This window comes from Xiphias gladius, chromosome 2, assembly GCF_016859285.1.
Source record: "Xiphias gladius isolate SHS-SW01 ecotype Sanya breed wild chromosome 2, ASM1685928v1, whole genome shotgun sequence".
Classification (NCBI taxonomy): Eukaryota; Metazoa; Chordata; class Actinopteri; order Istiophoriformes; family Xiphiidae; genus Xiphias; species Xiphias gladius.
Genome location: NC_053401.1, coordinates 14,668,164 through 14,693,527, shown reverse-complemented (window position 1 = coordinate 14,693,527; position 25,364 = coordinate 14,668,164). Strand labels below are relative to the sequence as shown.

General features: G+C 39.1%; 1 protein-coding gene across 5 annotated transcripts in view; it reads left to right on the top strand.

Moving 5' to 3' along the window:
- Positions 1 to 25,364, top strand: part of celsr1a (cadherin EGF LAG seven-pass G-type receptor 1a) — a 103,358-nt gene that overhangs the window by 19,617 nt on the left and 58,377 nt on the right. For all 5 annotated transcript variants that reach the window (XM_040149064.1, XM_040149055.1, XM_040149081.1 and 2 more), the window contains exons 2-3: positions 23,573 to 23,928; positions 24,101 to 24,389. In XM_040149064.1, coding sequence (XP_040004998.1) covers positions 23,573 to 23,928; positions 24,101 to 24,389 — 645 coding nt within the window. The remainder of the gene's footprint in view (positions 1 to 23,572; positions 23,929 to 24,100; positions 24,390 to 25,364) is intronic.

Below are 25,364 nucleotides of genomic sequence, written 5' to 3'. Positions count from 1 at the left end.
TTAAGAGTCACAGGTTATAATGGGCTCAAAGAATTAGGCATTTCAATAGAGATTTAAGAGTTTCAATGGAAACCCATTATTACTGGGATCAGTGTTAGGTTGGGTACTTTTAAGCACATTTCTCTGGGACACAAGTTGTTGGTGACACTGAAAATTCAGTTGGTTTCAGTTAGCTTTTACAGACAGATATGAGGGTGGTGTCAAGCTTCTCATCTGACTCTCAGCAAAAAGGCAAATATGTATGTTTCTCAAAATGTCGAGTTATTCCAGTTGGTTTCAGTTAGCTTTTACACATGATTTCGTAAATTTTGTGTTGTGTTCAGTGGGATAACATATGACTCTGAGCAATGTTATATCTTGCTCATTTAATCTGAACTAAAGCCAAAGAGTAAAAAAAACAATTTGGGATTTAATGGGGGTTTAGCTGTCTTTCCCTGCTTTTTACTATTTTAAGTTAGGCTAACAGTTTCCTGCTGTACTTTCATATTTAACAGACAGATATGAGGGGTGGTGTCATTCTCTCATCTACTCTCAAAACAAAGCAAATGTGTATGTTATGTAAAAATGTCGAGTTATTCCAGTTGGTTTCAGTTAGCTTTTACACATGATTTCGTAAATTTTGTGTTGTGTTCAGTGGGATAACATATGACCATATTGTGTTTTTGTTTACGTGGACCCTAAATAAAAATACCTAACTAGTATCTAAAATGCCTTGTGATCAACATGAGCTTTCAGTAAAGTCTGTGACCTTGTGAAATTAGCTTTTGGTGCTGATGGTTTTTATAAGATCAGATGTCCTCCATTTTTTGGAGGGTTTTTAGAGCAAGTGGCCCCCCAATGTAAAGTGTCATGGATCCTGAGTGCTTCATGTTTACACCAGGCTGTGTTCTTGGAATTCAGTGCTTGGTGTTTGGGGTGGTTTTGAGTCTTTGGCTATATGTCTGAAACTATGGATTGGCTGAGGAGTAAAGCTGTGATACCCTGGGGCCCAAAAGAGGCCCCTCCGAGTCCAACTATGTGTGTGATGTGAGGAATGAGTTGGTACAGCTCCGGAGTCCGGTGCTTATGGTTTCCTTACTGAGGTTCCAGTGCCGACAGCTGGCTCTTAATGCCTGGCATACTACTGCTCACTAATCAAACACATTTATCAAACCATATACACACACTTACTGTATACTTGTATGCATTCCTCAGGTGCTGGAGAATAGCTGCCTACCGCTCCTAATAATTTGGATGGTAGGATCAGTTAAATGCAGAGGACAAATTCTGGGTCAAATGTATTTGACAAATAAATCAATTTTACTTTACTTGTCCATGACTCTTACCACAGGCCTGCAACATACATACACAAAGAAGAACATACCGCATAGTAGAGCTGAAATGGATTAGTCAAATTAGCAATTAGTCGATAAACAGAGTATTAATCAGCAACAACTTTTGATTTATCTTTTCTCCTTTTTTAAGCAGAACTGTAAAAAAAATTGGTGGTTCCAGCTTCTCAAATGTAGTTTTTCAGGTTTTCTTGGTCTTATATGATGATAAACTGAATATATTTGGGATTTCAACTGCTAGTCAGAAAAAATAAGCAATCTGAAAACATTACCTTTGGCCCTGGGAACTTGTGATGGAAATTTTTTTCTATTTTTTTGACATTTATTAACTACGCAATTAGATTATGAATCGAGAAAAGAATTAGAGGATGATTCAGTAATAACAGAAATAGTTTGGTGCAGCCCTACTATGCAGTATATACATTTATGCTTAATTCTTGTATGCGAGTTACCACAATGATGAACCGACATACAATACATAGTATTGTACAAACAAGTACAAGTACAAACTTAAACTGTACATGGACACTCCAGCACATAGGCATGCGCAAGCATATTTGTGCAACTTTAGAGAAGAGCAGGATTTGAAGTAATGATTGCCAGTATTTACTTTTATTATGAAGTTTTCATGTATGTAACCATGTTTTTACACTGTTGTCAGCTTGATTGTAGGTGGTGTGAGAGGCTCTTGTTGCTAGTCTCGCCAATAAAGTGGTCTGTTGCTCCAACCCTTTAACAGTGAAATTGTATGTTTTTTGCTTGGCATTTTAACATTAGCGTGGCTATTTTGCGGGCTCTGAAAAGATTTTAAAAAAGAATACTTCGGACTAATACCATTCTCATGTCTGTGCACCAATTGTGAAGCTACAGTAAGGAGACAGTTAAATTAGCTTGAAGACTGGGAAACAGCTTGCCTGGTTCTGTGAGCTCTGGGCACCAGCATGCCCAGAGTTCACAAACTAATATTAGCTCTGGGCTCTGAGCAATGTTATATCTTGCTCATTTAATCTGAACTAAAGCCAAAGAGTAAAAAAAACAATTTGGGATTTAATGGGGGTTTAGCTGTTTTTCCCTGCTTCTATTTTTACTATTTTAAGTTAGGCTAACAGTTTCCCCGCTGTAACTTCATATTTAACAGACAGATATGAGGGTGGTGTCAAGCTTCTCATCTAACTCTCAGCAAACAGGCAAATATGTATGTTTCTCAAAATGTCGAGTTATTCATTTGAGCAAAAATGTTTTTCTTTTAAGACAAAAATGTCTTAAAGAAGTAAATCAGGAATTTGAGAAACACGTATAGCTTGAAATTTTGGAAAAAATTGGAAACGGGGTAACGGCTAATTTGGCTCTGTCCGAAGGGAACCAAATTCACAGCTTGTCGTTTTTTATACTTTTGGCTAGTATTGACAAAATATAATGTCTTCCAGTCTTTATGCTAAAGTAAGCCAATGGTCTCCTGGCTGTAGCTTCATATTTAAGGGACAGATATGCAAGTGATATCAATGTTCTATTCCAACTCTCAGCAAAAAACTAAATAAGCATATTTCCCCAAATGTGAAACTATTCCTTGAATAATAATTTTTCCCTTAAGCATATTTTTTTTCATACGCTCCTGTCGCATTTCAGTAGAAGTTATAGAGAGCTTGTTAGCTGTAACTAATGTATCCATTTTGGATTTGCAGGTCAGTCTGTTGTTCACCAAAAAAGTTACATACTGTAGGGGCTTTAAAAGAAGGTGGAAAATGGGATTGACTGTGGATGACTTGTGACTGTAAAAAATGAGTTTTCTGCATTAGCTTGCTTGCTAAGTACCCAAACAATCAAGCCAAGTTTTCCTGATTTTTCAGGACTATAGGACCTTGTATTTGAGTTGCTTGCAGTGTGATCACACTTACTTGTAGTTACTCTCCAAGGTGTGCCTCAAGGTCGGGGAAGACATCTTGAAACAAACTGAGACTGTAACATTTCCTTAAGGCATTTTCCCTGCCCTGTTTCCCTTTGTTACACACTAATTTTACACACATTCAAACATACACACACTCAAAAATGCACACAAATGGACCATCTGTGTGTTTATGATATGTCTCTCCCCCACATGCTGTATACTGTTTGTTTAGAGGACACACTGATATGAGTCAAGGCCTGTCAGTCTTGTAAGACAGTATACGCAAAATAAGAGAGGAGAGTTGTGGTTAGTTGTTGTGGTTTTGCTTCGGGGGAAATTGGTTTACTGCTGGGATTATCATCCTTTGCCACACACACACATTCATATGGACACATATACACCATCACCCTCTTATTCCCATCCATACCTGCTCTCTGTAGTCACTCAGTCAGTGGGGTCCAGAAGGCTGCAGGGCTGATAAAGTGGAAATGGCCTATTATTACTAAAGCGATGACAGCAGCCGTGGGCAGGCATCAAACAATGGCATACCTCTGGCGTTGCGTAAGTGGTGCTGTCCTCTACTGCACACTATTACTCTTTTTTTAATACCATTTATCCTCCATTATCTCCCTTTTTCTCTCCCTCTTGTGAAGTCTATATCAAAAAGTGCCAAGTTTCCAGGAAGTAAATTAATGTATATTTATAATGTTGATTGTTAGCCATGCCAGCAGCATAGCTCTATGAATGGCAATGGTGGTGGCTAGGTTGGTCCAACATTTCTATTAAAAACTATTGGATGGACTAAAATTTTCTACAAACATTGATGGTCTCCAGAGAATGTATTGTATCAACTGGGCCTCAAACTTTTCATCTGATGCTATCATTAGATGGCAAATTTTTAATATATCCAATACTTTGGTTTATGACCAAATTCAGGTAAAACTAATGACATTTCCATCAGCCTCAGATGGACTTTGTGCGTAGTGCTAATTAGCAAATGTTAGCATGATAACATACTAAACTAAGATTCTGACCATGGTTAACATTATTCCTGCTAAACATCAGCATTTTAGTATTGTCATTGTGAGCCTGTTAGCATGCTCACATTAGCAAATAGCTCAAAGCGTTGCTGTGCCAGTACAGCCTCACAGAGCTGCTAGCATGGCTGTAGATTTTTAGTCTTGGTTTATGATCCTTAAAACATGTGAAGACTGCAGAAACTGCATTATTTTTGCTCTGTTTTAGAATACTTTATAATTAAAGATATGAAAACGTTATAATTACCATGGTTACATTGTAGACACCTTACAGCCATCCCTGGCTTAATGTACAGTGTATGACATCCGTGCAGATTGAAGGTGTAGTTTAATCCTCTAAATCTGAAGACAATAATTGTGCAGTACTGTACATACTTTACATAACAGCTTTGTTCTAATTGCTGTGGATCACAGCAGAACACAGTAGTTTGCTCACACAACCAGTAAATACATACTGGAGCATACACACACAAGCAAACACACTCTTCTCTGCAAATGCTTAAAAGGCAGTTATCATTCCCGCTGGAAATGAATTCTCTGGAAACCTATAGACCTCCCACCAGGATTACACCACATCTGGTTAACCTGGCACAGATGACGGATCAGTAGAGAACACACACTCTCTCTAGCCTTTTTTAAACAAAGATCCCACTATATTGCCGTTCAGGAGACCCCTCATTATGCCGGCTTTGCTTGTTTACACTGAACCAAAGAAGCCGGCATAATGCTGCCCCGGTGTGTGATTTTAGATAGCATGCTGGCATTCCGAAATCAGAGGTGTGATGTGTAACATAACAGCATCGGCCTCTGTCCCATCATGCCAGCTCTCCCTGTTACACAGATGTCAATCTGGCTCTGTGACGATCTCTTATTGCCGGAACAACAATGCCCCCCTATTCTGTGTTTGTACCTTTTGTACAACACGGCGCGGTGGAATAAAGGTGCAACATTCCTGCCTTGAACAGGCTGTATAAAAGGGTCTTCTGACACACTCGTCTTACTAGAGGTCATCTATTGGATGCCTTTTATTGACTTCTCTTCCTACTTACAGTGTCCTGTAGAAATACCTGAGGCGCTTAATTCCAACATTCACATCCTCCTTCTTTTTTCAGCAATTTTCATACAAACTCAAACACACACACACTCATATCCAGTAGAGCATAGTCTTATTATACTGACCCTGCTCCTCCTCTCTTTCCTACTCATGAAGGCATCAACACATGTCATAACAGGACCCCAAAACCTCAATAAACTTCAATTTTTGAAGAGCAGAAATAGTCTGTTTGTGATTAATTGAGGTGAAGACAGTAATTCATAGGAGTATTAAAATTAGTCTCTTTGGGGGTCGAGTGAATAGCTGTGTGATGTTGGGGCGTGTACCTGCAGGTTTAGCCAAAGAAATACTTTGCTGTTTCTCCACCCTAATAAATCCCCCTTTATGAGAGGAGGAACGGGGCGAGTAGCAGGATGCAGAGGGAGAGACTGTAATTTAAGGTGACAAGAATTGTGTTGTGTCCCACAAATGATGAAGCTTGTGTAATCTGAAATTTTGAAGATGCTTGGACACACTGTTGAGATGTGGCCAGTATTTTTTTTTGCAGTGTTTTAGCCTTTGAATGAAAGAATAAACAGAATTTTTTTTAGAAAGGAGAGTGATAACTGGTTAATTGTGTAATAACAACATAAAGTTATTGAGAAAGAAGAAGGAGAGAAGTTAAAGTTAGTTTTGTCTGGTGATATAGAATCTATAGATTGCCACAGTGCTTTAAGTCCTGCTGCCTCCCCTTAAAATAAGAAGCTAGTAATGCTATTATAAGCTATACTACATGCTGACAGTAATTACTACCTTAATTTCAGTAAGGAATGCTGTCAGTTTGATGGCTGAGTATTACTGAGACCACCCATGCTAAAACACTGTGGTAGTGTAGTTTCAAGCACATGTCCACCAGCCAATAATGCAACTGAAATGAAAAGGATTTTTTTTTTTGGATTGTGCAACATCTTTGGTGTTATGTATGGTTTACGATTATTTTCAATATCAGTTAATCTTGTGATTATTTTATTGATTAATCGATTAATCGTTTTGTCTGTAAAATGTCAAAGAATTGTATTGATAATGTCAAAAAATATTGAAAAATACCAATCACAAAAATACCTATCACAAAAATACCCAGAGCCAAGGGTGAGATCTTGAATTTGCTTGTTTTGTCCAACCAACAGTCCAAAACCCAAAGATATTTAGTTTACTGTCACATAAGACAAAGAAGGGCAGACAAAATGAACAACTGCCAAGCTAGAACTGGTGAATTTTTGGTGCTTTTGCTTGAAAGGTTACTTAAACGATTAATCAGTAATCAAAATAGCTGCAAGATGAAGTAAAAAATTTCGTACAGCTCATACATGAACTTGTCAAGGTGCTGCTTCCCGATCATTTACAACAATATAAGGGCTTTTAAGTCAAAGGTTCATCGCTAGTGCATATTCATTGTCGACAGTAGCAAACAGTGCTACACTACAGAATTAATTATATCAAAATGTTTTCTTCTTGTTACTGTGAGGAAAGTTCATTGCCAAATTAAGGACCTGAAATACAGAGAGGTATTTGATTCTCCAGAAAGAAACTGGTAAGTTGTCCCACTGCCTCCCTCCTTTTTCTTTCCCAAAGCTGACTCATTACCACACACCATTCTTGTCAGCCATGTCACCAATCACAATAGAGTGACATTTAACTTACCCTCTTGAGGAGAAGAGGAGGGGAGAAGGAGAGAGATAAACAGACATGAAGGAGGACGAAAAAGATATAGAGTGAGAAGTTCTGGCTATCATAAGCCATGAGAGGAAGGCAGGAGGGAAGAATTGAAGGAAGGGGAGAGGATAGAGGAAAGAGGTGGGGGGCATCTCCGTTTTCTACCCTCACATTCCCCTTTTTTTCTGACTTCAAAGAATCTCCCGTTGAGAAGGAATTATCCCCCTCTGCTCAACCATACCACTCTGTTACACCACTGCTTTCTCCCCGCTAGTCCTATTCCTCTGCAACCCCCATGACAGCCACATTAACTTATTGCCTCCAGAGAGAATAGTCTTGTAAATGGGATGTTTCTGGCTTTACTGAAAACTTTTAGTGGTGCTGTTATAGCTGATGCATTGAGGGCATGAATTCTACTTTGCATGCCAGTTGCTGTTTCTCTGCTTTTACTCTCTCTTTCACTTTTGCAATAGGTCTCTCTCTTAATTTTCCTCTCCCAAAAGTGCACAAATCTTAGGGGATTACTAAAATACCTTAACATGATGAAGGCCAGTAAAAACCCAGTAAGGGCCCATAAAACCCACTCACAAAAAACACATGTGGAGCAGAAACAGTCTTTGTGAAATGCACCTGAGTTACCCTCCACAATCTTTCTCTACTTTTTTTGTAATCCAAACAGAGAAATGGAGAGAGTAAGGTATTTTAGTTGTGGCTTGTTCAGGCTGAATCAGTGACGGAATCTGGGCCAGAGGAAGATTGAAACATCAAGAGGTCAACTGGCAGCCAGCAGCTCCAGGTGGGCTGTGAGCCTGGCTGACTGCAACCAGTGCTCAGACATTTGCGTCTATATCAACATTTTTTCAATCTGCTGGCTGGATTTCCTGGTGGCTAACTGATCGACTGAATGCATGAATGAATCAATGAATTTGACTGCTTGACTGGCTGACTTATTTAATGACTAAGTAGATTCATGAATGACTCATTGATTGAGGAAATGTTTGGCTGGGTGACCAACTGGCCAACTGTGTATGAAGAGCTGATACAGCGTACTACATACAGTATGTTACTACTGTGTGTCAGTCAGGGCAATTATCCAAAAATTTAGAATGTATTCTCAGCCTCCCAAGAATCCAAGAATGCATACACATACTGAAGTAGTTAAAAGACTAATAGGTCAGTGAATTTTTAGACATACAGTAAATACACTACACACATGCATCACTTCCTTTGAATCACTTGTGCATGTAATCTGAATCATGTGTGAGAATGGAGGACTCGGACATTAACAATTTGCACTAATATATCGAAATGTAATCAGTGGCACCAGATTTAACTAACAAAAAGTATGCCAATTGCAGCTTAGGTCATGCCCAAATGTAAGTGGGTTTTTGGATATTTATTTGCAATGGGCAAATAATGCAATGGGCATTGGAGATAATTGTGTCCTCAAAAAGTGTACATCACACTGAATCTAAAAATATGTATCCCATGTATATGTGATACTGAGTTTCGATGCCAGTTTTGGTGTTTAGGTTGTAAGGGTTTTTAATAAGCCTGACTTAATAACCTCGATGAGCTGTGCATCTCTGATCGAATCCATAAGTTGGCAAAGCTACCATAACTGACTTCCCATTGTTTTTCACCTGTCCCTTTCACCTCATGCAGTATCTTTGCCTCATTTTTGTCCCTGCATCTCCCTTACAGTTACTCTGAATGGCTATTGCTGTTGCTGAAAAATATTATCAAAACAGGATTTTATTAATGAAAGTCTTTAGGATTATAACTTCAAGGATCACCACACTGCTCCGTTAGGCTAGATTTTAGTTAAGGACACTACATTTATTAAAGAAAACATCTTTGAAGACAGCTTACAAGCCCTAATGTGTTTACAAGTCCGCTTGCTCAGCATTTGTAGTGCCGTCTTCTGGTAATTGTTAGCTTTTACTCATCCTCTGACAGCCTGAAAGTTCCGGCTAATACATTAACAATTTATAGTGTTTCTCTAGACTTCCTGAAGTTGACAGTAGGTCTGAAAGCAACCCTCCAGGCCTCAAATTCTCAACAGAAGAACAGAGGGTGAGGCAGATGGGGAGTTTTACCGTGCGTAATTAGGAACGATAACTAACAATTATAGGAACCTACTTTTGCGAAAAGTCACTCTATTCCTTGGTGTTTGATTCACTTTTTCCTGCTTTGGTTGAAGTTGACAGCAGAAATAAACAGAGGAATGGCAGGTATTCTTTTCTTCCAGTAGCTAACCTTGTAACTAGCAGACTTGTCATTTGCTAAGGGGTACTTTAAAAAAAAAAAGGGGAGAATGTGTCTAATTTCCCTCAAAATAGTAACATTTGTATTGTTTGAACAATTTAAAAGTAGAAAACCCAAGGGAATAAGTAAGCATGCAGGAAAAATGTACAAGATGTATGTAAACATCCCTGGAATGTCTCTTTTTAACTTGAAAGTTATTCTCTTTGCTCAACACCTTTAACACCTTTTAAATGGCCAAAGACATATTACCAATGAAATGTCAGTGTATTGACTTGCATATACAGTAAATACCTTGATTATGCTAATACTTTATTTAAGGTACTATTTTAGGTTACCAGATAGAAGAGTAATGCAAGACTGATGGGTAATTTAGATATGGAGTCATATGGAGTCATATTTATGACCCTAATGCAACTAAGATACAAAGATGCTAAAACAAGATTGTGTCATGCTTTAGAACCTAGCTATATATTTATATAATTATGTTAGTAATTATTTTTACATTTTGTTTATATTCATGTGATTTTAGACTTGATATTGTTAGCAATTTTGTATATAATATCATGACATACTATTATGAATGCTTTTTTAGCATTATTACAGTATTAATGGCATCATTACAGTTATTTTATGTATTTTCCAAATTTATCAAGCAGTTCGAACTCGGCTCCTCCAGTCTGCTTGTCAAAGTGTCCTTGAGCAAGATTTTGAACCCCAAATTTCCACGATCATTTGTGTGTGTGAATGTGTGTGTGAGTTGGTGAATGTGGCAGTAGTGTCAAGTGCTTTGAGTAGCCAATTAAGACTAGAAAAGACGCTAAATAAGTGCAGTTCATTACCCATTTAACTATCATTTAAAAAAAACATCAATCATTCCCAGAAAAATCTTCACATTATTGCAGAGCTGAAAAATATCTGTTGATCAATTGATTAGTTGAATGTAGGGAAAGTAATTGGAATTACTAAACATTTGATGGTTTCCGCATCTCCTCACAGTTTTCAGATGTGAGGATATGCTGGTTTTCCATGTTTAAATGATAGTAAATTGAGTCCTGGAATATTAATTGTAAAAATAACATGCAATTTAAAGATTATTTATACTATGTCAGTATGAGGCAGTCAGTCTACTCTGGTTGACATTAATAATCAGAATAATCTTTTTGGCCATTTCTATAATATTATCAAATTCACAGTGCATATTGCTATGGTTGGTTGTCTAAAATAAAATTGTATAAATACTGTTTTCAGTCGCAGGAAGACAATTAGTATCAGACTCTTCTGGATGGGATAATTTCTAATGCAACTGTCCCTTTTCTTGTGCAGCCTGTGTCTTTGTAAGGGTTGAAGTTTGGCAGAGTGCCCCTTTAATGCCAGTGGGGGTGGAGGCAGCATGGGGGTATTCAGTGGGCATTCAGCAGATGTCGATGGGCTATTCAGGGGCATTGTTCGGGTCAGTTTCTCCCAAGCTCTGTCTTTGCAGTGACAACGAAAACAACTCCATGCTTGCACACATCCACGCACTGGAACACACACACAGAAATGTCTTGAAGATTTGCCTGACTCTATTTAAATTGACACAAGTCTCATGGTTTCCAAGGGAACCTCCGCCCCCCCCCAAAAAAACAGACACACACACACACACACACACACACACACACACCAACCTGCCCCTACCCTACCCTTTCCTTTTTTTTATCCCCTCCTTTGTTGAAAAGAGCCAATTGTGCGTTGGCTGGTAACTAGGCACCCTATTTATCAGTTACTGAGACCAACAATAACTGTAACCCGACACCTCCTCAGAGAGAAGGAGATGGAGGAAAGTAGAGAGAGTTGGAATGAGATGGAGAAAGAAAAGGAGTGAAAAAGAAAGTCAGGAATTTCCAGAAAAAGAATGAGTTCAAATTCAGTTGATAGTTATATTTAAACGATTCCTTTTATTATTTACTATATTATTTTTATGTATTTTATGTACATTTGTTGTTTTTGCAATTATAATCTTTTAATATTAATTAATATTTTACTTCACCAATAAAGTGTCTGTAATAGAAGTGAAAGAAAGAAATACAAATGGTTGAAAGAAAGCCAGGATGAGCAACAGCTCATGACAGAGGCTGAGAAAAAGAGAGGATCTAGTGTCGTTGTAATGGATACTCAAGTTCTATTAGGCCATTCATGGCTGGGTACCTCTTAAGAGAGCAATGCAGGGTGACCTGTGAGGACGCTTTTGATCAGTGTGCATCCCCATTAAACCAACTATTTGTCCACTGTTAGCTTATCAAATGGGATCAATACTAAAGATTGAGGGAGATGAAAAGCAGTGTGTGCATATGTGCATTTAAGTGCATTTGTGAGTATGTGAAAAGCATTTCTACATTTGTATGTGTGCGTATTCATATTTGTTTGCATGGGCTGCTGGAAATGTGACTACATGTGAGTTTGTGTGTGAGGATATTGTGTGTGCAGAGCAAATGAGCATGACCAACTGTTGACTAGGCTAAACGGCATTAAATTTGTGTGTTTTTGAGTGTGTGTATGCGCACTCCTGGTTACAGTTGAGTGATTCCCTCCTACGACACAGAGAACAGCCCATTTGACTCTTCACCTTTCTGTGATGTGTTGAATAAGGACTTTTAAAAGATCTTATAGTGCTAGTACTAATCAGCCGACAACACACACGCTTAAAGGACTTCACTCGCCATTTTGACACAATAGTAGACGTTAGCTATCTTGCAAAAGCCATTCATTCATATGTACTGTGTTGTTTGCGTGCATGTTAATCTAAAAATCAAGAAATCCTACCTATAAATACGAGAAGCGAGGTGCAAAAGAGGGGGGGGGGGCATTATGATTCACTCACTTTCTAATGAGAAACTGCCAAGTTACATAAAACAAATCTTTGTTTTAACTCCTTTTTACTTTCTGATTGATCAAGAAAAACCCCTGACCTTGAGTACTAAAATGAGTCTTTTTTATTCATTGATACATTTTAATTTTATATGTTCTTTATTGAAAGTTCCCATAATCAGCAGAAGAATTTATTAGTATTTAAGCTTTGTTTGAATTCATGTTATAATCACAAATGTGCCATCATAAAATCCTGTGGTAGGTCTGCTTTGCTTTTGCTCCACAAATGAACTGCACCAGTTTGCTTGAACCAAACCAAACCGATTAGGTATGTAGGTACCCTTCTTCTTCTTTTCATCACCCAGCTATGACAGGTCATAATAATGCTTTCTAGTTTTTATTTGATGGCAACCTGCTGGAGGCAATTTACAATTTAGGTGTGGACTTGTGCTGGAGTGGAAATTTGGTCATTGTCTCAGTTGATCTCCGCACAGTTCAGCACTTCTGTCAGTCTGGCACCTACTTTGTCCTGTGGATTCCTTGGTCACTTGATGTGCAGTATTTTCAAATGTCTCCTAGTGTCTGGTAAAATCCTCCCTTTCTTATACCACTTATCTTTTCCCTCCTTTCCTCCACTTTACCTGTCTTTCTTTCCAATTTGAGAGACATGACACAAAATATGACATCCACCTTTAAAAAACAGATACCTACTGTTATTAAATTACAGAGAGCAATCAAAACAAATTGTGGTATCGTTGAAGAACTTTTAATGAAAACAGGATGACACTTTTTCCACTAGATCTCTGAGAGAGATACTGAATGACTAATTAAAAGTATGGTTAAATTACATTTTGCAATTGAAGTCATCAATTAAAATGTCTCTCAGTTGGCAGACCAAGCTGTCCGTGGATAATTCTTCAGTCTTCTTAATGTTTCAGACCGTGTGGGGTAAATCTTGGCCCACATTGTTGCCTAAAGGTTTTCTTTTTTCATTACATCATCTGGTGAAAACAGAGCCAGATGACAACTGGAAGCTGTGACCTTTAAACCTTTAATAAGAGGAAGTGGAGGGCTATAACTCGATTAGTCAGCTCAGGAGAGAGGCTATTAGACGTGAGGAGAGAGAGTGAGAGGTTGACACAGCTTAAAGACTGAGATCTCAGAGTGCTTGAGTGGTCAGCTAAGTGGTTTTAACAGTGTTTTAAAATCAATTATGAAAGCAATGTAGAGATTTGATAGTGCCTCAGATTGCCTCCACATTTAGAGATCTAATGGTGCTTGGTAGTGCGCTGTTATACCCTTGCTTTCTCTAGGCATGATGTTGTGCAACACAACTGATGTTATGCTCTGAAATGTTATAATTAAGTTTGTGTGAGCAAGGCAAAGTAAGCATCGCATGACACTCACCAAATTTAGTGGACAAAGAATTTATTTCTCATTTCTCATTGATTTACTCAGGTTGGATGGCTTAATCCAGTTTCCCACAATGTTCCCCACTCTGCCTCATGTCCTATCTTACCACTTCTACATTTCTCTGTCCAGAGTGTGACTTCTCAAACTTGTTAAACACCAGAATGTGAGGTACACTACCAGATGCTGATTGTATCATCAGAAACCTTGTCACAACAAAGGGCCTGATGCCATCTCTTCCTCCGAATCTGCTTTTAATCTCATGTCCACATCTGCACTTCACTGATCAAGGTCTCTCTAGTATCTCTGTGATTACTTACCTTCTTTGGCAATAGTCTGGCAAGCTATGAGCTAACAATTGCACTAATACCAGTCAGGCCTGATTCTTTGGAATTGTCTGGGCGGGAGCAGGGCTTCTATTCTTCTCACCCCTCTCTCCCAGGGATCCTAAATGGGACATGGATACTCTAGCCTGGTCGGTTCTTGGCCTGGCACTGTTTAAGTACAGCCACTAAGGGCACTTGGGGAGGGCTTGTGAAAGTCAGATCTGCTTAAAGGTGAAGGTGGAGGAGAAGTTGATAAAGCGTCGCAAGCTTCTGAACTCCCTCGTGTGCCTAGTCAGAGGTTTCCAAATTGTGAATTCAAATTGCGGCTGTCCATTGTGCTGGACAGAAAAAAAAAAGTTTCAGTTTTAATCAATACAGCTGTGTACACTACAAAAGTAAAAGCTTGCACTTCACTAGCACATAATGGGCTTAACTGTGATTGTATAATGTGCTGGGAGTGCTGTCAAAATGCTTTCGAGTGAACAGTAGTACTTGTGGCTAAATCAATCCAGTGTAGACTTTAACATGGGACTGTAGCTGCTGCCGTTGTGCCGCTTACATTATGCTTTCGTATTGTAGCTGGTTCAGACAGAGGTGTAACCTGATGTTCAGACGATAACAGCCCTACGTTAAAACAATGTAGCTATTAGTGAGACAATGAATTATGATCCAGGAAGGCTGGTTTGAGCAACAGATCAACGAGTTAGACAGCTTCGCCGTCTATGTTTAAGGATTTTATAACTGCAAAGTTATTGTATAGACAAACATTTTAACTTTTGTTGCAGTGATTGCCAGAGAACAGTAAGTCCTCCAACCTTAACGACCATATAGGTCTGCTTGTCACTACCCTCAGATACGACCCATAAGAGCATACCAGCGGCAGGCATACCTTTGTCATCATGGTAACAATAATAAACATGTGGTTAAGATTGTGGAATGGTCATGAATTAAAGAATCAATGCTGACTATCGGTTTCACATGCAAAATGGGTCTCCTGTGTGAAAGTCCTGTGTTTTGTCGACCCATCCACCCCCCCCCCCAACCTCCTCCTGAAATTTGTTGCTCTTTACTCTGCGTCACCTGACTTCCTTCTTGGTGCTTATCAGAACTGCTATGGCCGCTAGAGGTTGACTAACAAATTAAACATAATCATGGCTGCTTGCACAGATGACCTATGGGCTGTTTTTTAATTACAGGAGGACAGTCTCCCAGGTACACAGGTAAATTATAGCATTAATGTTAAAAAGTAACCTGCCAGGAATGTGTGCTTGCATGTATTTGACTGTCCAACCCAGTGCTTTTCAGGGTGATATTGCACTGAGATGCAACAAAAGTTGATCCGGGTAAAACTTTTTTGCAGATGATCCAGTGTTTTTTTTTTTTTTGCCAGAGCCCTCTGTGTTGGTACCCCGACTACACCAGTGCAGCAGTCCAATTCAAATTAATGAGGGAGCTATGTTTTTTAATATAGTGCTAGGAGTCTACAGTGGGCTAGTCCTAAAAAGCCAATTCCTCAAATGTGGTACATTTGATATGGTATGGATATGAGTTTATTCAATCGTAATGCTGTCCATTTTATTGAGTGGTTGCCAGCAAGGTAGAGAAAGAGAAAAGTTTGATTTCTAAGTGAAAAGGTGTCTTGACTTGACATATTTTCATGAAATTGCCCATGGAATCTTCTATAGGCACGTTGTAATATTACATATATACTACAGGAATAAATGAGAACTGCTTGTTCTCATACTCCTGAGGGAAAGCAGTTTTATGTTTTGGCATTTTTATTAAATGACCAGTCTCTTATTCCAGTTTGGTGTGCTGTTGTCCCACCTGGTCATTCTAAGGGCTGTTTGACTAGTTCAGTCACTGATCCTGGTTCAGTCAACATGTCTGCCTGTAATCCCACCTGTTCTGGGGCTGTAGTCAGGATGTTATCCTTCTGACAGCTCAAGCACGTGCCCAACCCCCGAACGCCCAAAACCTCTCCCACACTCCTCCCCTCTTCTACCACTCCTCAGGTGAATGGAGTCTTTTGTGTGCCTGCCACCAATTTTTTCCACTATTGTGGTCAGTACAGTGAGAGGAAGGTGAAGAGAAGAAGAAATGGATGGGGAGGGGGGGATCTTTGGCTTGTTTGCCCCCCCCCCCCCGACAGCTGTGTTTTTATGTGTATGTGTGTGTAGGCGTGTTGATATATGATCACACACGCACAACAACTACTGTTGATCACCCTCCAGCATAAGAAAGGGTAAGTGAAATACAGAGTTTTGCACACATACATACACACCATCTCCCTCCAGTTTTTTATCGCTGTTTTCATTCCCCTCTTTCTTACTCACATGTCAAATAACATAAAGTATATCATTCTCTTCCTGTCCAATTTTCTCGCTGCCCCTTAGTCCATAGCTTCCCTCCCTTTTCCAAGATTTCACCCCTATCTAACAGCCAAGTGGTCTTCATTCATCAAGTTTATCTCCATTTGTCTGTGTGAGTGTTCAAAGCTTAGCGCTCTCTGTCCTCGGCACATTGATCAGACGGACATACCTGAGAAAAATTTGGCCAACAACTTGTGGATGAAGATGAGAGGGGTTTTTGCTGAGTGCTTCTAGATATGACAGAACACACACACACACACACACACACACACACACACACACACACACACACACACACACACACACACACACACACACACACACAGACACAGACACACACAGATGGCCACACACACACGGCCACACACACACACGGCCACACACACATGGCCACACACACACACACACACACACACACACACACACACACACACACACACATATAAGCAGATGAGTGACAGCAGATGGAGGCTCTCTGGTGCTGAGTGTAAGCTGACAGAGGTTATAGAGTAGAATTGTGGCTCTGTCAATTCTTGTGTAGAACTACGATTATAGTGAAAGTGAGCTGTTCATGTTGTACTGCAAAAACCTTAATTTTGGCTTTGCTATTCCTCCAGAAATCATATTGTCAGATTGATAGAATTGCACCCCTTTGATCTGAAAATTTTTTTCTTTAGCTGTCATGAAATATATATTTATATATTTCTTTCTTAGCATACGTAAATCTCTATGTAGTCTAAATCTCTTAACCTGCTGCCTCTGGCATTCCTGTAGTTAATCATCTAATCTCAGTTAGCCTTTGTTTGCATTTGAAATCACTACTGTGTAACTGTTGAAGCTAAACAATTAAAACACATACTTTATGATGAGAATATATGAAACAGTGTAGTTCTGAGCTATTCTGCTATTATACTCAACAAAGTGAGTTTTTGAACTCATATGGGACTGTTTTACTCCAGACGGATTGGAGGATGAGGCTGATTTCTATGATGGATCCAAGTTTTGCTTCAGTAGTTTATTCAGGCATACCTTTGGAATGGAACTCAATTAGAATTGTCTTTTCATTGTTTGAGCAATCATGATACTTATATAATAATAATACCTGCTCAGTATATCCCACCTGTGCCTTTAGGCAGGAAACATAACTAAAGTTTGTTTACTTTTTATGATGTATTTCAAAACATAAGCAACTTTAGCTAGCATGACGAAATGTAAGTAAGTTTGACAGCAGCACCCGCCACAGCAGAAAGCAGCCAGAGCGACAGTCCAGGTCGCCCTGAGTGCTGGTTTAGGTCAACAACTTTCTTAATTATTTCTCTTTAATAGGAAGGATGATGTGAAAAATGGATCCAGTTATTTATGCTTCATCCACACAGTTTCTATTTCCAAGAAGCTTGGCAGGAAATGTAAGCAGTGTCTTGTTGTAGGAGTCCCACTTTTATGCAAATGCTTAAAGTTACATGCACAAAATGTATAACTTCGAATGGATAAAGAAGGTTGTGCTAGGTGGAGCTAGTCATATAGTTTTGGGGTAAATTGAAGTGTCTTGCCCAAGCAAAGGGGAAATGGGTGTTTTTTTTATTTTTTTTATTCTATAAAAACAATATCTAGCTAAATTGCCTGAACTTAGCTGATTGCCAGTGTGAGAGTAACTCTTTTACCATTGTCATTCTCATTTTCTGCCGTCTATTCTCCGAGACGTCTCCCTCATTTCCTGCTCTCGCTAAACTCTTTTTTCCGTTCATCTTTTATTTTTGCAGAGCTGGCTTTTTGTCTTTTGATTGATGGTGCTTTGATTGCGCTTACCGCAGTGTGATTTTTCTACTGCTTTCAGCATACAGGAAGTCTGTCAGTGTGTCTGCAGGCTGCTGATATGTGATCTATGTTTGTGCTGGTTGCCATGAGAGAGATAAGAAAAAAGGAGATGAGCCTTGATGTGATGTTGGACGCTGAACAGAATGGTTGGATTTACTATTGGGGCAGTGCCTCCTTTGAAGAAAACTAAAATGTTTGAATAGAGTATGGGCAAAAAAAGAGGGATTGGAGAAATGAGCGAACAAGCAAAAAGATGAGAGAGATTATGGAACTAAGCTCAGAGCCGTTGAAAGTTATTGTCTCTGGCGGCTTTTCCTATCACTTAGATGTTTTAATGGGTGTTGGAAAGAGAGAAGAAAAGATTGGGAAAAGAAGGAGAAATGTTGCCAAATTGCACTGCTTAAAGAGTTTGTGTTTTATCACTTCTAAAGTCAAGCTCAGTGTTTGTTTGCCCTTCCTGATAGGCCAGAGTTGTTCAGGTGTGTCCTATAAGGAGGAGCTGATGGTTGAATTTCTGCCCAGTGATTGGCTAGGAGCCACTCATTTTACGAGCTTTGTATTGGTTCAAATATTTGAAAAGGGAAAACTGAGAGGAACTGAGAGGAAAAGAGGGAGAAAGTTGCCTGCTATTCCCTGGGATTTAAAAGTACCTGACAGGAGTTTTTCATTGGTTGCTCTGCTACAAAACTTTAACTGTGCTGTAAAAAGTGTTGTGGGGTGAAAAAATGGCAGAGAATTTTTTTTTTTTTTACAATGCCCTGTCGTATAGGCTTCCTGCTATCATAATGGCAGGCCTCCCGTGAGGTTGTAACATTTTAGGGTCTAAATTACTCTTATCTTTAGTTGTGATAAATGTCAGCAGGATGGACGTAACTTTATCAGATGATCATGACTGTATGCTAATGAGGGAAGAAAGAGGTCCAGTTTGGGTAATTTTACAAGTAAAACTTGTGTTTTTTGTAAATGTTTTTAATAGCCGAAATAAATAAATTAGAAAAGAATGAGAATCAAGGAAGGGTTTATAAAAAAAGATGAATGAAATGAAAGCTGTGGGCTATTATCCCAGATTCATGTATAGCCTTGATTTCACTGCTCACTAGGGTTTTAGAAGGGCAAAATGTGTTTCTTTGTGTGTAAAAGGGGTAAAGTGTGATACTGGTGAGCTTGACACTCCTTTCAAACCTGTTGTAGCTGCAGATGTTTTGTTGGCTTGCTGTTGTTTTGATGATCGTCCCTCTCAGTAACTGACTAAACAATGTTGTTGATTTTTTGATTTTTTTGAAGTTAGGGAGGGGGTGGTCACCAGAGTTTAAGTTTACTTTATCTCTGTACAACACGTATACGCAAATTAATTTAAAAAAAAATAAATTGTGACAGTTGTATGTTGTGTATGTATCATGAGTTGTGGCTCAATAATGTTGTTATTCTGTAGAAAATGGGCCTCAGATATGTAATATGTTTGATAATAATTTGATGACAATGTTATTACCAATAATTATAATGACCAAAATATTTCAAATGATTGCCTTGCTTTGATTAACCTCTGAATGTAATTATTAAAAAATTGCTATTATGTAAGATTTTTCTTACATATTTTTCTTAAGTTAAAATACAATACAAATACTCATAGACTTTAATGTGCATTTAGGCATACATATATGTGTGTTTATTTGCATATGTATGTGTACTGAAAGCTGTGTGTGCCCACAGTGACAGCTGGCCGAAATGTGTGTCTGTCTATGATTTACGTTGGTTACGACAAGCACAAACCACAGACGGGGACCTGTGTGTGTGTGTGTGTGTGTGACAGAGAGAGAGTGAAAACCATATAGACAGGGAAGCACAGAGACAGCTGACTGACAAATGTATTAGCTTTTCTGTGTCTGCATGTGTGCACAAGTGTGTGGTCATTTGTCCTCATACACAAACACAAATGTGTCATTGGTTCGTCTTTCTTCATAGCTCATTAACAGCTCTTATCACCTCTGCAGCCCTCACCACCTACACTGTAGGCCTCAAACTGTGTGGCCCGTTGATGTATCTTCTTTTGTTTGTCAGTAATTAATCCACCTACAAAGCAATAAATACAAACCACAATAATGACTAAACTAATAGATTCCAATCAATGTGTGCAATAATGCAGATTTATTTGGCTACACATTTATTAGTGCTGTTAGGCTGTAAAAGTGCAATATCCAAATCAGAATGGGCTGTAATGCTTGTTAATGTGATAAATCAACAGATTAATACTCCCCCCTCTAGTTTGTTCTTGGAGGGTTGTTTAATAAAGCACTCTCAGTAGTAATAAGTCATTTTAAACCTGTGTGTGTCTGTTTGTGCACATTTGCTTTTGGTTTCCCGTGTGTGTGTGTGTGTGTGTGTGTGTGTGTGTGTGTGTGTGTGTGTGTGTGTGTGGGCGTGGGCGCGCACACGCGTGAGATGGCATACTTACACACAAAGAATTCTTTTTCCATGGCGTCTGCCTGTGACACACCCTTTCCATGGTTCAGCCCATCCTCATGTGTTTGTGATCCCATGCTAGCAGCTGGTGGACTCTATAAATAGTGTGGGTTGGGGTGCCCCTGGAAAGAGAAAGGAAACAAATAACTCTCTTGTAAAAGTTTGAAAAAAGGAAAATGTTAATTATTTTATTAATTCTTTGGTGTTAGTTAGAAAGGCATTTTTGAGTAAGAAGGTAATAGATACTGCCCTCTTCTTTCAGTATGTGAAAGACGATATGTCAAACTACTTAGGTTATAATCGGAACCGCATGATTGCATAGCCAACGCGATCCCAATCAGGTTTTCTCCACACTACCCTTATCTTTTTCTGCCTCATAAATTCTACTTCACACCTTTCCATGACCGTTTGATCTTTTCAGTCATGCTCTGTCATGATTCCCCCCACCATCCTCTCCCAATCAGACTAACCCAACGGTGCAGATCCCACCCACTTTGGGAGGCAAGTAATTCCAAGAGCACTGACTGTATCGGAGTATAGTTTACTTAGTCAAGAAATAGCTTGGCTTGTGTGTAGAATTAGTGATGAAATCCCATGTCAGTAAGTGTGTAAAAGTCATACACTGAGCATCAGTATGCAGTTTATGTGTATAAGGCCGTACTCCTGGGGTATGAAATGAAGAGAAAAGACAAGCACAGAAAGTAGAAGAACGTAGAGATCTATTTCCTAAATCATAAGTGTATGTACAGTATAACTTCTCTGCCACATTGTGAGTCCATGCAGGAAATGTGTATTTGTATGTGTGTAAACTATGAGCTGATAAATTTCTGGCGGCAGTTGGGATACCACTGTATTCCCAGACAAAGAGGGAGAGACAGGTGTGGAGCGCTGTAAAGAAATAGTAGCCAGCAGATACTCTGCCTGTTAGTAGTGTGCTGAATGAGCACCTCCTTTCCAGCACATTAGAGCAGCCGAATACAACACAGCTGCTGCTCAATGTCACTGTCCTGCCGAGTGACTTGTTAATGTGTGTCTGAATTTTTACGTGTGCTTTTTGTTAGTCTTGTTACCACCCACCTTTATTTGTGTCCCTACGGCCATGATACAGCAGTAGCTTGGCTTCATTTAAATAATTGACCCTTATGTGGCTTCCCTTTGTGAGTTATTCATCCTGATGCAGTTGAAGCTGACCTGAATTCTGATTAGCATTTAGCATGAGGCTAGCCTGATGCACCGGCCTGTCCACAACCTGCTTTGATTGACAGTGCATCTGTGTTTGTGTGAGGAGAGTTTAAGGTCCTGAGAAATGACCTTATCTATGTCTGAGAGTTACAGGGCACCTGTGGCCAAACCTCTCCATGACTCTTTCACCCCTAAACCTCGACACACAGCTATACCACACACTCAAGTACTTGGTATAGTACCACCTGTTGTCAGCTGTATTTCACCCAGCCCATGCACTCTGCAGTCTATAGCCTTCTGTTTCCCTCCATAAGTACTAGAGCTTACAGCTGTGCCAGAAGTAGGTCTGAGACCAGACCCAACCTTCCCCAGGGGCAGAAATCCTAGACTGATCCAGTTACTCCCAACCAGGGCTTGAATCAGACCGAATCTGCACCGACTGGTCACTACTTAATTCAATCCAGCAGCAAAAGCGTTACACAGTAAACAAGTCAAGCTGTTAAGCTGTAGAGTAGAGAGTACAGAGAGGGCGGACGAGATAGGATTGGGTCTAACCAAAACAGGTTAAAGCTGTGCATAGCAAATATTTAGCATACATTCAGTATTATGCCCCGTTCAGGCTTGAAACTGACTACAAGTTATATTACAATTTAGTGTAAGGTTAGCATCTCTTTTCTGCTCTGTTGGATTTTGGGAAGATTTCTTGTGATCATCTGCCATGTTATGTTAGCAAGAAAAAGTCCTTTACATTTTCTTCTTATAATGCTGTACCATTGTACTAAGGCTAACCTCTATCTTGCAATACAAAAACAATGCTGCTCCTTTATTCCCATGTGTTTTACATGGAGCATCAGATGGTGAGGATGCTAATGTTTTGCTTGGGACTTAGCATCACTTTTGTATCATTACACAGCACTAAATTAGCATTAAATCATGTATGTAGCTATCAAATTGATATTTAAGACCCTTTTGAAGGTTTCTCATTTTCATACGAGACAGTTGGGAACATTAAAAAGTCAGCGAGAGCCAGAGTTTTCAACTAACTCACTGAGTTAACGCTAGTCAGCTAGCTACAGCTAATAACATCTACCAGCAGCAGTTGTCATTTCAGCTGACTAAAAATGAAAGGCCAGCTTTTTTTCACCCACTTTTTTTTCAAAAATTATCACACATTTTGAGTGGTCAATCTGCCATTATATTGGTGTTTAATTTTATATTTTCTTGTTTTTTTATTTAGAACACAGTGAGACACTTAAGCTTTCTACTAAAGTATAAATAAGGCAATAGCAGATATTTATTTAAAAAACACATACTTTCTCTGCATTTATTAGATACAGCAAGGGAATGGTAAAATCCAGGCAATATGAATGTCACATCTCTTCAAATCTCATGTAATATGATAGTAGTCAGAAAATAGGTGAAGAAATACTGTAATGAAGTTAATCTTTACCACTGTATTGTACAACAAATGTACTGTTAGTTGTTTATAGAGGAGGAGGTGTTTTTTATTTTGATTTGAAAACAGATTCTGACTTCCTCATTTTTATTACTCCGGTGAAACCTTAGAAACACCTTTGGCTTACAAGTTTGTGTTGTGGTTGGCTAAATGGGACCTTCCTCTGCTTTGCTGATATGCACTGTATCTCAGAAAGCACCCACCTTCTGAAACCATGCTTCATGTCTAAGAACACAGGGCCTGGTTTGAGTCCTTTGATATTTGTCAGCAAATTTGCTTATCTTTGGGCTTTTGTATCAGTCTATGCTGTTTAGTTACTGTTGTTAAGCTATTAAATCTCTTCTCTTTTACCTTTTGTCTTGTTACTCTTAACTGCCATTTGGAGCTGCCAATAAGTAAAAGTGTATAACAGGCAAATATCTTCTCTCTCTTTCTTCCAGATGGTATCCATCTCGTTGTGGCCCTCTGCACGTTGCGTGTCACCATCATCACTGATGACATGCTAACCAACAGCATCACTGTGCGTCTGGAGAACATGTCCCAGGAGCGCTTTCTCTCTCCTCTTCTTAGCCTCTTCCTTGAGGGCGTAGCAGCTGTGCTCTCCACCAAACGGGAAGCAGTGTTTGTGTTCAACATCCAAAATGACACTGATGTGCAAGGCTCTATCCTCAACGTAACCTTTTCAGCGATGCAGCCTGGAGGCGGCCCGGGTAAAGGGACATTCTTCCCTTCCGAGGAGCTACAGGAGCAGATCTATCTCAATAGGACTCTGCTCAGGCTGATATCTTCTCAGGAGGTACAGACACACAAGTACACATATGCACATTCACTTAAGCACAAAATAATAAAATTCTCCAAAAACTGAGCTATCATTTTAAGGCTCTTAAATCACGACAACAGAAAGGTTAGTAGAAGATCAAAAACAGATACAGTATATAAATGTGAATGAAATTTCTTCTTCTCTCCAGGTGTTGCCGTTTGATGACAACATCTGCCTACGTGAACCCTGTGAGAACTACATGAAGTGTGTATCGGTGCTGAAGTTTGACAGCTCCCCTCCCTTCATTGCCTCTGAAACAGTTCTGTTTCGGCCCATCCACCCCATCAACGGGCTGCGCTGCCGCTGTCCGGTTGGTTTCACCGGGGACTATTGCGAGACTGAGATCGACCTGTGCTACTCAGGACCGTGCAAGAACAATGGCAGATGCCGCAGCCGAGAGGGAGGATACACCTGTGAGTGCCTGGAAGACTTCACGGGTGAGTTGGCTACACGGAAAAAATAAAAAAACATCATAATTTAACCCCTTGCACAAATATTAATACTTATTTTTCTTTTAGAAGAAGTCAAAATAAATGATCTTATATCCTTTTTGCTGCAAGACGCAATTACAGACTATCTGACTTTTTATGATGGGCATTTTTTGCAGTTCATAGCAAACAAATCCTGGCTGTAGCCCTCCATTCAGTCAAAACTTGCAGGATTTGCTTTGCAATTACAGTTTTTTTTGTAAGTCAAACTAAATTTTTACATTATCAAAATAATGTTCCTCAAAACCTACATATGATATTGGTGACAACATTTAGGACCTTTTGTCAAAGTTAATCTATTGATCTTCATTGTTTTTGTAGCTTGCATCTGATTGGAGAGAATAGGGAATTGTACCTTTTTATTTACAATTATTTTAGTATAAAATAGTACAAGTATTTTGATTTTTAGAAAAAAAAATTATTATCATTTCTTTATTTGCCTAAACTACAATATACTGTATTGTGCTTACTACAAATGACTATGTCATAGTAATATGTGTGTATTAAAACAACCACAGAAGATATTTTTCCCCAAAGAAAACTTCAAAAGTGTATTCTAAGTACAGTATGTGCAAGGTTTCCTACTGTGTCTGACAATGGCTTTAATGACTTGTACAAAACTGCCAAACCCAAACAGGTTGTAAAAGCTCTCACCACCTATTGTTGTAGCTTGAGGTCGACCCCAGTGCAGGAGGAGAAAAAATGCTTTGTAATGCTGTAGGTATAGCCACCTGCACACACACACGTACGTGCATACAGCACAGTAGATTTATTGCTGTATAGAGGTGTACGGAATGCTGACTATACTGGTCAAACCAGATGTGTCTCAAATATCACTTAACCCATTACCCAAAACTACATTAGTTTTAACAACATTTTTGCCTTAAAACTCAAATAATCATAATACATTGAAATGTAACGGCA